At 54.5% G+C, this 13,811-nt stretch overlaps 1 protein-coding gene across 2 annotated transcripts in view; it reads left to right on the top strand.

The window, feature by feature from the left end:
• The window catches only part of FMNL2 (formin like 2), a 194,968-nt gene that overhangs the window by 174,654 nt on the left and 6,503 nt on the right, over positions 1-13,811 (top strand). For both annotated transcript variants that reach the window (XM_054177567.1, XM_054177575.1), the window contains 10 exons: positions 1,778-1,902; positions 2,744-2,946; positions 3,810-4,044; positions 5,302-5,370; positions 5,516-5,596; positions 6,243-6,372; positions 7,882-8,045; positions 8,909-9,010; positions 10,183-10,281; positions 12,179-12,302. In XM_054177567.1, coding sequence (XP_054033542.1) covers positions 1,778-1,902; positions 2,744-2,946; positions 3,810-4,044; positions 5,302-5,370; positions 5,516-5,596; positions 6,243-6,372; positions 7,882-8,045; positions 8,909-9,010; positions 10,183-10,281; positions 12,179-12,302 — 1,332 coding nt within the window. The remainder of the gene's footprint in view (positions 1-1,777; positions 1,903-2,743; positions 2,947-3,809; positions 4,045-5,301; positions 5,371-5,515; positions 5,597-6,242; positions 6,373-7,881; positions 8,046-8,908; positions 9,011-10,182; positions 10,282-12,178; positions 12,303-13,811) is intronic.

Raw genomic sequence — 13,811 nt, 5'->3', positions numbered from 1 at the left:
AGGGAGAAAGGGAAACATCTCTGTGGACCAGCAAGTCCATGGTGGTCTGAGCTTGAAGGTTGGGCTCAATGATCTTAAAGCTCTCTTCCAACTGCTCTGACTCTTTGATTCTCTGATGCTGAGGGTTTTACCAGGGGTCAGGAGCAAACACTGGCCTGAGCTAAACCAAACCATGGTCCATGGAACTAGATGGTCTTGGAGGTCCCTTCCAACTCAAGCTGTTCTGTGGTCTTGGCCTGGGGGAGCGGTGAGCTTCCATGGGCACACTGTGGAGCTGAACATCCCCAGGGGTGTCCCCTCCATCCTGCCTGCTCCCAAACATGGGACAAGTGGCTTCCCCACCCCTCCAGCCCTGGAGAGGAAGGACCTGGGTTCCTTTTTGATGGAAACACACAGTGTATTTGCTGAGGAATTAGGGAGCAAAATGTTGCTGGATCACTTTACTGAAGGTTTCTTTTTCAGAGCTCCTCTGTGCAACTTACTGAATCATTTATTGCTTCTGCACACTGCAGGGAGTGCAAACCTGCTCTGTGTTCAACCTCCCAAGTCCTGCAGCCCACCTCCTGGGGTTTTTTTGGGGGGTCTAAAAGCCAAACTTGGTGAGCAGCAGCACTGCCCCATTGCAGCAGGCAGTGGGAGAGGCCATCCCTGAACCAAAACCTAGGGAAAAGGGGACTTACTCTCCTTGTCACAGGATCACAGGATGTCAGGGCTTGGAAGGGACACAGATCATTGAGTCCATCCCCCCCTGCCAGAGCAGGACCATAGAATCCAGCATAGGTCACAGAGGAACACTTCCAGACAGGCCTTGAAAGTCTCCAGAGAAGGAGACTCCAGAGCCTCTCTGGGCAGCCTGCTCCAGTGCTCTGTGACCCTCCCAGGTTCCTGTGACAGTGATCCCAGCATCAGTGAAGCTTTCACAGCCCCTGGTGTTTAGTCTGGTTCTGCAGAAGCTGGGCTGAAACCAGGGCTCAGTCACCTTTAAACTAAAGTCCACCTCCCCTGCCAGGGCAGGTTCACCTAGAAGGTCACCTACATGTCCACCTAGGTTTTGAATGCTGCCAGAGGTGGAGACTCCAGCGCCTCTCTGGGCAGCCTGCTCCAGGGCTCCAGCACCCTTAAATTAAAGAAGTTCCTCCTCATGTTCAGATGGAACTTCTTATGGGCAAGTTTGTGTCCACTATTCCTTGTCCTGTCACTGGGCACCACTGGAAAGATCCTGATCCCATCCTCCTGACCCCCACCCTTGAGGTATTGGTCAGCATTGAGGAGATCCCCCCTCAAGCTGTTCTTCTCCAGACTATGTAGCCCCAATTCTCTCAGCCTTTCCTCATCACAGAGCTGTTCCAGCCCCCTCAGCATCTTTGCAGCCCTTTGCTGTACCTTCTCCACCAAGTCCCTGCCCTTTAATTCAAGAGTAGCAGAGCACCGGAGCAGGCTGCCCAGAGAGGTGGTGGAGTCTCCATCTCTGGAGAGATTCAAACCCCACCTGGACATGTTCTTGTGTGACCTTCTCTAGGGGAGGGTGGACTTGATGATCTGCAGAGGTCCCTTCCAACCCTTCCCCTTCTGTGACTGTGTGAAAGAGCAGTGGGGCTGGATGAAAGCATCCTGGTGCTGTTTGCTTCTCCAGCCAGCAAGATCTCTCCAGGCTGCCCAGTTAGCTGTGGCCAGTTCTTCCTCCAGTGCTGAAATGCCAGCTCCAAAGCTGCAGTTTGGTGCTTTCCAGCCTTTTGAGGGGGGGTGGTTCTCATTTCCTCTCCTCTGGTGCCTTTAGCTGTGAAGATCAAGAAGCCAATCAAGACCAAGTTCCGCATGCCGGTGTTCAACTGGGTCGCCCTCAAACCCAACCAGATCAACGGGACAGTCTTCAACGAGATAGATGATGAAAGGATCCTGGAGGTAGGGCTGCTGCTTGCTGCCTTCTGCCTCCCTCTCCTGTGCATGACACAAGTGGATGCTGGTCCTTGCAGGGTCAGGCCACCACAAGTATTTCGGCCGTGGGTTCAAGCAGCGGCCCCTGGTGCGCCGGAAAGGCGCGAGGCCAGCGGCAGGCTTAGGGATGGGGTCTGGTGCTGTCAGCAAGGATCTCAGCAAGGCCCAGTGCTGGGTCCTGCCTGGCACTTGGCTCACAACAACCCCATGAATGCTCCAGGCTTGGGGAAGAGTGGCTGGAAACTGCCCAGCAGAACAGGACCTGGGGGGTGTTGGCTGACAGCAGCTGAAGATGAGGCAGCAGTGTGCCCAGGTAGCCAAGAAGGCCACCAGCATCCTGGCCTGGATCAGCAGCAGCGGGGCCAGTAGGAGTAGGGGAGTGATTGTGCACTGGTGAAGTCACACCTTGAGTACTGGATTCAATTTTGGGCCCCTCACTCCAAGGTGGGCATTGAGGGGCTGGAGTGGGTCCAGAGAAGAACAAGGAAGCTGGTGAAGGGTCTGGAGAACAGGGCTGGGGAGGAGCAGCTGAGGGAACTGAGGCTGTTCAGCCTGGAGAAGAGGAGGCTGAGGGGAGACCTCATTGCTCTCTACAGCTCCCTGCAAGGGGGTTTGAGCTGGGTGGGGGTTGGTCTCTTCTCCCTAGTATCAGGTGACAGAAGAAGAGGAAATGGCCTCAAGTTGCCCCAGGGGAGCTTTAGGCTGGACATGAAGAACAGTTCCTTCCCCAAAAAGGGTCATCAAGCCCTGCCCCAGCCTGCCCAGGGTGTCCCCACCCCTGGAGAAATCCTTTTCTTTCCTCTCTCAGGATCTGAATGTGGATGAGTTTGAAGAGATATTCAAAACAAAAGCCCAGGGTCCAGCCATTGACCTGACCTCAAGCAAGCAGAAGATAACTCAGAAGGGGTCAAACAAAGTCACGTTGCTGGATGCCAACAGGGCCAAAAACCTGGCCATAACCCTGAGGAAAGCTGGGAAGACAGCAGATGAGATCTGCAAAGCCATCCACGTGTGAGTACAACTCTTGTCAGCAAGGAAATGGTGTGTGGGATGTCCTGTGGTGTTTGGTGAGTGGAATGGGTTTGTATTGGCCCTTGATGGAGACGTTTTGGCATCTGGAAACGACCCAGAACCGTCCTGAGCTCCCAGAAAGCAGCTTCCTTGGAGCCAAAACAAAACCCCTGCAGCTTTATGTCACTGTCCCCACACTGCTTAGGCTCAAAAAATAATACTGCTTTCATTAAAGGAGCTATTGCCTGGATATCCTCACTCCAAGAAAGGACATTGAGGGCCTGGAGCAGGTCCAGAGAAGGGCAACAAAGGTGGGGAAGGGTCTGGAGAGCAGGGCTGGTGAGGAGCAGCTGAGGGAACTGGGGGTGTGCAGCCTTGAGAAGAGGAGGCTGAGGGGAGACCTCATTGGTCTCTACAGCTCTCTGAAAGGAGACTGGAATGAGGTGGGGGTTGGTCTCTTCTCCCTACTGTCAGGTGATAGAGTGAGAGGAAATGGCCTGAAATTGAGCCAGGGGAGGTTTAGTTTGGCCATGAGGAGAAACTTCTTCACTGAAGGGGTTCTCAAAGACTGGAACAGGCTGCCCAGGGAGGATCCCCATCCCTGCAGGGCTTTCAAAGCTGTGGAGAAGTGGTGCTGAAGGACATGGTTTAGCATCAGGCTTGGTAGGGTTAGAGCATGGCTGGACTCCAGGCTGGGGTTGGTCTCTTCTCCCAGGGAACAAGCACCAGGACGAGAGGAAGCAGCCTCCAGTCGCGGCAGGGGCAGGTGGAGGTCGCCTGCGGCAGCTCTGTGACCGCCTTTCCGTCGTTGTGCGCTGAGCTTTGCCCTCACAGGCCGCTTCTCCTGGTGTGTGCCCACGCAGGTTCGACCTGAAGACCCTGCCAGTGGACTTTGTGGAGTGCCTGATGAGGTTCCTGCCCACTGAGAACGAGGTGAAGGTGCTGCGGCTGTACGAGCGCGAGAGGAAGCCCATCGAGAACCTGTCCGACGAGGACCGCTTCATGATGCAGTTCAGCAAGATCGAGAGGCTGATGCAGAAGATGACCATCATGGCCTTCATAGGCAACTTTGCAGAGAGCATCCAGATGCTCACCCCAGTGAGTGAGGGGCAGCCCCTGGGGCCCACAGCCCAGAGGTCCTAGGTACCCTTTGTACCCTGGACCGCTCCGAGGCGTCCTGCGACGCGAGGAGGCTTGGACTGCACCTTAGGGGGAAGCTCTTCAGGATGAGGGTGGTGGCACTCTGCAACAGGCTGCCCAGGCAGGTTGTGGATGCAGCCTCCACCCTGGAGGTCTTCAAGGCTAGACTGGATGAGGCTTTGAGCAACCTGGGCTAGTGGAACGTGCCCCTGCCCATGGCAGGGGGGTTGGAACTGGATGATCTTTCAGGTCCCTCCCAACCCATTCCATGAAACTGTGAATCTGTTTCTCTACCCTGTAGAGGTTGTTGGCATCTTCAGGGAAAGTCACAGTGCTGGTCTGTGGGGTCTAGCAGGGCATGTCAAGAAGGACACGTTGGGTCCTCACTCCAAGAAGGACATTGAGGGGCTGGAGCAGGTCCAGGGAAGGGCAATGAAGCTGGGGAAGGGTCTGGAGAACAGGGCTGGTGAGGAGCAGCTGAGGGAACTGGGGGTGGTTTAGTTTGGAGAAGAGGAGGTTGAGGGGAGACCTCATTGCTCTCTACAGCTCCCTGAAAGGAGGTTGGAGTGAGGTGGGGGTCAGTGTCTTGTCACACATAACAAGTGACAGGACAAGAGGAAATGGCCTGAAGTTGCACCAGGAGAGGTTTAGGTTGGACATGAAGAACAAGTTCTTTGCTTTAATAGTGGACAGGCTTTGGCTCAGGCTGCCCAGCACAGTGCTGGAACCCCCATCCCTGGAGGGGTTTCAGAGCTGTGTAGATGTGGTGCTGAGGGCCATGGTGACCTGGCAGAGTGAGGGTAGGAGTTGGAGTTGATGATCTTAAAGGTCTCTTCCAACCAAAACAGTGCTCTGCTTGTAGCTGTGTCCCCTTCCACCTGCTGGATCCCTCACAGTCATAAGGACTGAAATGTAAACAAACCTTCACCCAGCCACACCTGAGTGTGGCAAATCCATGGTGCAGGTGAAGTGGTTGACATGCTGATGTGCCAGGGCAGGGCCCATGGTGTGCATGAAAAATGCAGAAGTCACTGATTCATAGGGTGGGTTGGGTTGGAAGGGACCTTAAAGATCATCCAGTTCCCACCCCCCTGCCATGGCCAGGGACACCTCCTGCTAGCCCAGGCTGCTCGAGAATGCAAGCCTTCAGACTTTGAGTTTCCTCTTGGGTTGGAGGTGACACTAACCCAAAGCTCTTCTTCTCTTTGCCTGCAGCAACTTCATGCAATAATAGCTGCATCTGTCTCAATCAAGTCATCCCAAAAGCTTAAGAAGATCCTGGAGGTAGGTTCAATACCTCCATCACTCATCTGTGTGTGTCCCCTGGGTCAACTGAAACCACACCTAGGTGCTGCCCACCTCTTCTTCCAGAGGTTTCCTCTGAAGCTCCATGCATGTGTTCATGTTCTCCTCTCTTTCATCCTGGCAGATCATCTTGGCTCTTGGGAACTACATGAACAGCAGTAAGAGAGGAGCTGTGTATGGATTTAAGCTACAGAGTTTAGACCTGGTAGGTGAACCAGAGGCGGCTTGTTGGGGGTGGGGGGAGGTGTTCCATGTGCTCAGCAGGTGGCTGCTGGAGGCCTTGGGTCAGTGCTTTCCAGTGGTGAAGGCAGAGTGGCAATGAGGAAGGTGCTCCCTGCCAGGCAGGGGCAGTTTGCTTTGCTCCCCATGGCTCTGGAGAGGTGCTCAGGAGAAGGCACATGTATGTCTTCAGAGGCTCTGCAGACCTCAGCTTGAAAGCCACCTGCTGAGCCGTCAAATGATGTGGTAGGACAAGAGGAGATGGCCTCAAGTTGTGCCAGGGGAGCTTTAGGTTGGACATGAGGAACAATTTCTTCCCCAAAAGGCTTGTCAAAGCCTGGCTCAGGCTGCCCAGGGCAGTGGTGGAGTCTCCATCCCTGGAGGGGTTTCAAAGCTGTGGAGATGTGGTGCTGTGGGACCTGGTTTAGCAGTGACCTGGCAGTGCTGGGTTAATGGTTGGACTTGACCTTCAAGGCTTCTTGCAACCCAAACAGTTCTATGACTAAGTGAGCTTCAACAGCTGGCCTTATCAGATGGAGAAGCACCAGGGGAAGCTGAGCACTGGTTGAATCCCTTTGCTTTGGAGCCTGCTGCACCTCCACCCAGCAGCCTCTGTGCTGTCTCTCCCCCAGCTCCTGGAGACGAAGTCAACGGACCGCAAGCAGACGCTGCTGCACTACATCTCAAACGTGGTCAAGGAGAAGTACCAGCACGTGTCCCTCTTCTACAACGAGCTTCACTACGTGGAGAAGGCTGCTGCAGGTACCAGCACCCTCCTGGGCCTGGCCAGTGCTGCTGGCACAGGTGCCACGTGAAGGGGTTCACCACCCGTGGCCTGCGGAGGCTCTCCTGGAGGGGAGCTGTGCAGGCTGTGGGTTCAGCTGCCTGCACAGCAGCAGTGATGCTGCATTTGTTTTAGGCTTGATCTTTTGTGGCCAGCAGGAGCAGGGAGGTCATTCTGCCCTCTGCTCAGCTCTGGTTAGGCCACACCTGGAGTCCTGTGTCCAGTTCTGGGCTCCTCAGTTTAAGAAGGACATTGAGACTCTTGAACATGTCCAGAGAAGGGCAACAAAGCTGGGGAGGGGTCTGGAGCACAGCCCTGTGAGGAGAGGCTGAGGGAGCTGGGGTTGCTTAGCCTGAAGAAGAGGAGGCTCAGGGGAGACCTTCTGGCTCTCTACAACTCCCTGAAGGGAGGTTGTAGCCAGGTGGGGATTGTCTCCTCCCAGGCAAGCAGCACCAGAACAAGAGGACACAGTCTCAAGCTGTGCCAAGGGAAGTTTAGGCTGGAGGTGAGGAGAAAGTTCTTCCCAGAAAGAGTAATTGGCCATTGGAATGTGCTGCCCAGGGAGGTGGTGGAGTCCCCATCCCTGGAGGTGTGGTGGGTTGAAGGGCTGATCCTCCCTTGCCTCCCACCAGGGCAAAAACCCCACAAACTGAGACTCAGACAGAGGGACTGCAGAAGTGGTGGAAAGTTTAAATGGAAAAGCAGTGAGTGGTTTACAGGGAACCACAAGCACAGTGACAAAAGGAGCTCCCAAAGCATACCCAGGAGCCTCCCAGCACTCCCCTTTTTCCCCACCTGAGGGTACACCCAAACCCCCCAGGGCTCTTTCTTCCCCCCCTCCACTGTTAGGCTAATCTCAGCTGGCCAGATCTGAGATTGCCCTTCCCCCTTCTCCTCCTGGCATTAGGCCTGGCCAGGCCCCAAGAGGCCTCGAGATGGCTCTCCCTCCATTACCAGATAGGGAGCATCTCCCACAGGAGCACTGAGGGAAGAAAGAGCAAGTGTAGGACTTTGCAGGTGGCTTTGCAGGGAGCAGGACACGATGGGATGAAACACACAGCTCCCTGTGTCCACCCACTGGGCTGGACCCTGGGGGCACCGGAGGTGTGTCTTCTGTGGCAGCAGCAGGGGGGCACCCAGCCTAAACTGCTACAGGAGCTGTTCAAGAAAGGCTTGGATGTGGCACTTGAAGCCATGGTTTAGTTGTCAGGAGGTGTTAGGTATTAGGTTGGACTTGATGATCTCTGAGGTCTTTCCCAGCCTGGTTGATTCTATGATTCTAGGACAAAGTTCTCCACAGAGAGAGAGATTGGCCATTGGGATGTGCTGCCCAGGGGGGTGGTGGAGTCACCATCCCTGGAGGTGCTTAGGAAAGGACTGGATGAGGCACTCAGTGCCATGGTCTAGTTGATTAGATAGGGTTGGGTGATGAGTTGGGCTTGATGGTCTTGGAGTTCTGTTCCAACCTGGCTGATTTTCTGTCCTAGTGTCTCTTGAAAACGTCCTCTTGGACGTGAAGGAGCTGCAGAGGGGCCTGGATCTGACGAAGCGCGAGTACACCATGCACGACCACAACACCATGCTGAAGGAGTTCATTCAGAACAACGAGGGGAAGCTAAAGAAACTGCAGGATGATGCCAAAATTGCCCAGGTAACTTCTGCTTCCTCCACTGGCTTTGGGGAGAGGTTGGGTGAGACAGTCAGCCAAGCAGGTGGCACCACAAAGGACACGCAGGGAGGAGAAGCTGCAGCGGCGCTGTGTGATTGCTCCTGACTTGCAGTGCCAGGAGCAGGCATGCTGGGTGATGGCACCAAGATAGGTGGGGGGTTGGCATGCCTGAGGGACAAGATGCCACCCAGAGGGACCTGGGCAGGCTTGAGAGTGGACCCACATGAACAGGCTGCTCAGGGAGGTTGTGGATGTTCCCTCCCTGGAGGTGTTCAAGGCCCTGAGCAAGCTGGGCTGGTGGGAGGTGTCCCTGCCCATGGCAGGGGGTTGGAATTAAATGATCTTTAAGGTCCCTTCCAACCCAAACCCTTCTATGAATCTGTGAACCTCATAACATTGAACAAGGCCAAGGCCAAGATCCTGCACATGGGTCCAGGCAACCCCCAGTACCAATCCTGACAGAAGGGGACAGTCCTCCTAGCGGGGCCTGCTGTGACAGGACGAGGGGTGATGGTTTGAACTAAAAGAGGCAGATGCAGACTAAAGAGAAGGGAGGAATGTTTGACACCACTGAGACCCTGGCTCAGGAGGCCCAAAGAGGGGGGAGATTTCCTGCACCCATTGCAGCTCAGGTTGCTCCAGCTGCAGATGTCCCTGCTGAGGGCACAGGGACTGGATGGACTAAGGTCCCTTCCCACCCAAACCAGTATGGTTCTAGGTCCTGCCCCTCTCACTAAGGGTCTCACAGGTGGGGGGATGCTGGAGCCTTGGCAGCAGCTGGTGCAGCAGAGGGGGGTGAGTTTGCTGTGGAATGCTCACAGCACATCAACCTCTGCCTCCTGCAGGATGCCTTCGATGATGCTGTCAAGTACTTTGGGGAGAACCCCAAGACCACCCCGCCTTCCGTCTTCTTCCCGGTGTTTGTCCGCTTTGTGAAGGCCTACAAGGTACACTGCAGCCTTCTCCTCTCCTCCCTTCCCTCTCCCCTTCTTCCTTCCCTTTCCCTTTCCCTTTTTCCTTCCCTTTCCCCATTCCCTTTTCCTTTCCCTTCTTCCTTCCCTTTCCCCATTCCCTTTTCCTTTCCCTTCTTCCTTCCCTTTCCCCATTCCCTTTTCCCTTCCCTTCTTCCTTCCCTTTCCCCATTCCCTTTCCCCATTCCCTTTTCCCTTCCCTTCTTCCTTCCCTTTCCCCATTCCCTTTTCCCTTCCCTTCTTCCTTCTCTTTCCCCATTCCCTTTCCCCATTCCCTTTTTCCTTCCCTTTCCCCATTCCCTTTTTCCTTCCCTTTCCCCATTCCCTTTTCCTTTCCCTTTTTCCTTCCCTTTCCCCATTCCCTTTCTCCTTCTTTTCTCTTGTCCCTTCTCCCTTCCTTTTCCCATTCCCTTCTTCCCTTCCCCCTTCTCCTTTTCCCTTCCCTTTGCCCTTCTTTCCTTTCCTTTTAGCCCTTCTTTCCTTTTCTTCCCCTTCCCTTTTCCCTTCTTTCCTTTCCTTTTCTTCCCCTTCCCTTTTCCCTTCTTTCCTTTCCTTTTCTTCCCCTTCCCTTTCCCTTCTTTCCTTTCCTTTTCTTCCCCTTCCCTTTCCCTTCTTTCCTTTCCTTTCCTTTTCTTCCCCTTCCCTTTTCCCTTCTTTCCTTTCCTTTTCTTCCCCTTCCCTTTCCCTTCTTTCCTTTCTTTTTTTTACCTTCCCTTTTCCTTTTTCCCTTCTCCCTTCCTTCCCTTTCCTCCTCCTCCTCTCTGACTCGGTGCCTGTGTTGCTCGGGTCTCCCAAGCCCATCCTGGAGCTCCCTCTAGCTTTGGAGAGAGGTGAGCCATCCCCAACAGCAGGACACCACCAGCCCGAGGCAGCACCAGTAGCTGGGTTGGGATTATTCTCAGGGCTGGAAGCCAACACAGCTGTCTTGAGACCGTGGAGGAACCCTCAGCTATTGAACATCTCAATGGTTGGACCTTCAGCCCTGTGTGGGACTGGGAGAGGATGGGTTGTGTCACCTAGGGAGGGCTCTCCCAGGCAGCTACACTGCTGCCCCTAAGCAAGCCCCCTGGCAGCAAGAGCTGGTGGCACTCAGTGTGGAGGTTCCTGCACCAAGGGGAAGCTCTAACCTGTGGGTTTGTAACCAACAGCAAGCAGAAGAGGAGAACGAGCTGAGGAAAAAGCAGGAACAAGCCTTAATGGAAAAACTTATGGAGCAGGAAGCCCTGATGGAGCAACAGGACCAAAAGGTATGGCAGGGATGGGTGTCACAGGCAGGAGCCATCACATTCATGGCTCTCCTACCAGTTCAGGAACCTCAGCTCCCTGTGAAAACTTCCAGTTGGCCAGCTTGGAGTTGCTGAGGAAAGGAGCTTCATGTTACCTCCTCTGGGTGTTCTCCTGATGGTAACACCTCAGATATTTAGGGTAGGACAAGCTGCTCTGGTTGGAGATGTCCCTGCTTACTTACAGAGCTTTAAAAAGTCCCTTCCAACCCAAACCATTTGGTGAGTCTATCATTTGCTGGAGGAACACTGGAACAGGCTGCCCAGGGAGGCTGTGGATGCATCCTCCACCCTGGAGGTGTTCCAGGCCAGGCTGGATGAGGCCTTGAGCAACCTGGGCTAGGGGAAGGTGTCCCTGCCCAGGGCAGAGAGGTTGGAACTGGATGATCTTTAAGGTCCCTTCCAAGCCAAACCCTTCTATGAATCTATGAGCCTCATAACAGTGAACAAGGCCAAGGACAAGATCCTGCACATGGGTCCAGGCAGCCCCCAGCACCGATCCTGGCAGAAGGGGACAGTGCTCCTAGCAGGGCCTGCTGTGACAGGACAAGGGGTGATGGTTTGAACTGAAAGAGGCAGATGGAGGCTAAACCTTCCTTTGGCTCCACAAGAGCCACTTCCCAAAGCTGTTGTTTGGATCTTTAATCCAAGCTAAGCTCTTTCCCTTGGAAGGAAGCCCTCTTCTCCTTGCACTCCTCATGCTTTTCAAAGGTCAGAGTGTGGAGCTCCCATTCCAAGTGATGAGAAGCCTTGGAAGTAGGTCACACACTCCAGAGCAAAGCAGCTTTCAGCCAGGTTAGCTGATGGCTGCCCATCCTTCACAGAACCCCAGCGTGGTGGGGGTTGGAATGGAGCTCTGGAGATCACCCAGTCCTGCTTTTAGCTGGGTCACCCAGAGCAGGTTGCACTGGATTGTGTCCAGGCAGGTCTGAAGGTCCCCAGAGAAGACATCCCTCCATGGACAGGAGCTAACCACACTCCTCTCTTGCAAAGTGGGACAGTTGGCATTTGCTGGGTCCTACCAGAGGTGTCACCTGGTGTTTCACCATCAGGCAAGCAGGTAGCTGAGGGTCACTCCTTCCAAATGTCACAAATGTCACAAAATCTCTGCACCCCAGCATGCTGGGGGTTGGAAGAGACCTCTGGAGATCATCCAGTCCAACCCCCCTGCTACACCAGGGGCTTGCCCAGCATCACGATGGCCAGGTGGCTTTGGAGGCTCTCCAGACAAGGAGACTCCACAACCTCTCTGGGCAGCCTGCCCCAGGCCTCCAGCACCCTCACAACAAACAACTTTCTCCTCATCTTCAGATGGAACCTCCTGGCTTCCAGTTGTGCCCACTGCCCCTTGTCCTGTTCCTGGGCACCACTGACAAGGGTCTGGCCTTAGCCTCTTGCCCCCCACAGGTCCTTTATCTCTTGCTGAGCACTGCTCAGGTCTCCTCTGGGGCTGCTCTTCTCCAGGCTCCACAGCCCCAGGGCTCTTTCCTTCACCTCAAAGGAGGTTGGGGCCAGGTGGAAGTTGGTCTCTTCTCACACGCCACAAGTGACAGGATGAGAGGAAATGGCCTCATGTTGTGCCAAGGGAGCTTCAGGTTGGACATGAGGAACAATTTCTTCACAGAAGGGGTTACCAAGGCCTGGAACAGGCTGCCCAGGGGGGCGGTGGAGTCCCTGGAGGTGTTGAAGAGATGTGTGCAGATAGCACTTGGGAACGTGGTTCAGTGGTGGTAGCGCAGCAGTAGTGGTGGGACTGTGAGCTCTAGGCAAGTGTTGGACTTGATGATCTCAAAGATCTCTTCCCACCTCAACAGTTGTGTGATTGTGTGGTCCTGGGATGTCCTCTCCTCTTTGCTTGCAGTCTCCCTCCCACAAAACAAAGAGGCAGCAGCAGGAGCTGATTGCGGAGCTGCGCCGGCGGCAGGTGAAGGACAACCGGCACGTGTACGAGGGGAAGGACGGGGCCATCGAGGACATCATCACAGGTATGGCACCCTGGCTCCTGTCACCCCACAGCCCCTTGCCCAAAGGACACTGACATGTTTCTGCCCTGCTTCTCAGGGCCTCCTCTCAAGCAGAGCTTAGGACCTTCTTTATATGACACTGGTCAAGTGTAGGAGCTTCTGCTGATGGCATCTAACAAACCCACCCCCAGTAACCTGCCTGCACATCAGGTTCTTAGTTCTTCTCTTCCAGCTCACTCTCTGGCCTTTAGAGTAGGCTGATGCCCTGGGGGGGACATGCATGCTGTGGAGATCTTTCCCAGAACCCCTTTTTGTCCCCCAAAATGAGATGAGTGATGGTTGCTTAATGTCACCAAGAGCCCACGTGGTCATTGGAATACACTAACAGTGACAGCCAAGCATTTAGTCAACCCTCAAGGAGTTATGGCCCGAGGATGCCCCTCAGATGGGGAAGCAAAGCCTCCTCTGATCCCACCCTGGGGCTATAGAACCTGTGATGCTCCTCAGATGGGGAAGCAAAGCCTCCTCAGATCCCACCCTGGGGCTACAGAACCTGTGATGCTCCTCAGATGGGGAAGCAAAGCCTCCTCTGATCCCACCCTGGGGCTACAGAACCTGTGATGCTCCTCAGATGGGGAAGCAAAGCCTCCTCTGATCCCACCCTGGGGCTACAGAACCTGTGATGCTCCTCAGATGGGGAAGCAAAGCCTCCTCAGATCCCACCCTGGGGCTGGAGAACCTGCTGTCATGACCCAACCCAGGAAAGACCTTGGTGCAGATATTGGCTGGCAAAAACCATCTCCTTAAAGCCATGTTTGGCTCAGGAGTCAGTCAGAGGTCTTCTCTGATCTTCAATCCATGCAGCACTTGGATGTTCCTGCAGGTTCTCCACCTGTGCTGTGGAAGGATCAGGATTGTAACCTTTTGGAGGCCTGGCAGTCACTGATTTGCACTGCACAGAAGCTCAGAACAAGGTCTTTGGGCAGGATTTCCTTGGCTGCTGCTCCTGAATGGAGCTTCCTATGAGGTTCTTCTCCTGCAGGAGAACTGTCTCACCACTCAGTGAGGGCAGCCAGATGACAGGGCTGGAATGCTGGAAGTTCTCACAACCCTTTGGAACCTTGATTAATAGCTTCCTACAAGAGTTGACTCCAATATCTAATCTGCTCCTGCTTCTACAACTCCTGCAGACTCCTGGAAGCTTGGGGTTGTCCAGCCTGGAGAAGAGAAGGCTCCAGGGAGACCTTCTGGTGGCCTTTAGGTGCTTAAAGGGGGCAATCAGAAAGCTGGGGACAGGCTTCTGAGCAGGGCCTGTTGTGACAGGACAAGGGGTGATGCTTTGAACTAAATGAGGGAGATTCAGGCTGGAGTGAAGGGAGAAAAGCTTGACACTGAGGGTGGTCTGGTTGTCAAGACCCAACAATCAGTGGTGCAGCACCACAAAGGATCACTCAAAGCCTAGTTGCTCAGACCCAACAAGCAGGGCTGCAGCACTGGGAAGGGTCACCCAGAGTCTAGTTCCTAAGACCC

This window comes from Dryobates pubescens, chromosome 2, assembly GCF_014839835.1.
Source record: "Dryobates pubescens isolate bDryPub1 chromosome 2, bDryPub1.pri, whole genome shotgun sequence".
Classification (NCBI taxonomy): Eukaryota; Metazoa; Chordata; class Aves; order Piciformes; family Picidae; genus Dryobates; species Dryobates pubescens.
The sequence above is the reverse complement of the archived record's forward strand: the minus strand, read 5'-3'. Positions and strand labels throughout refer to the sequence as shown.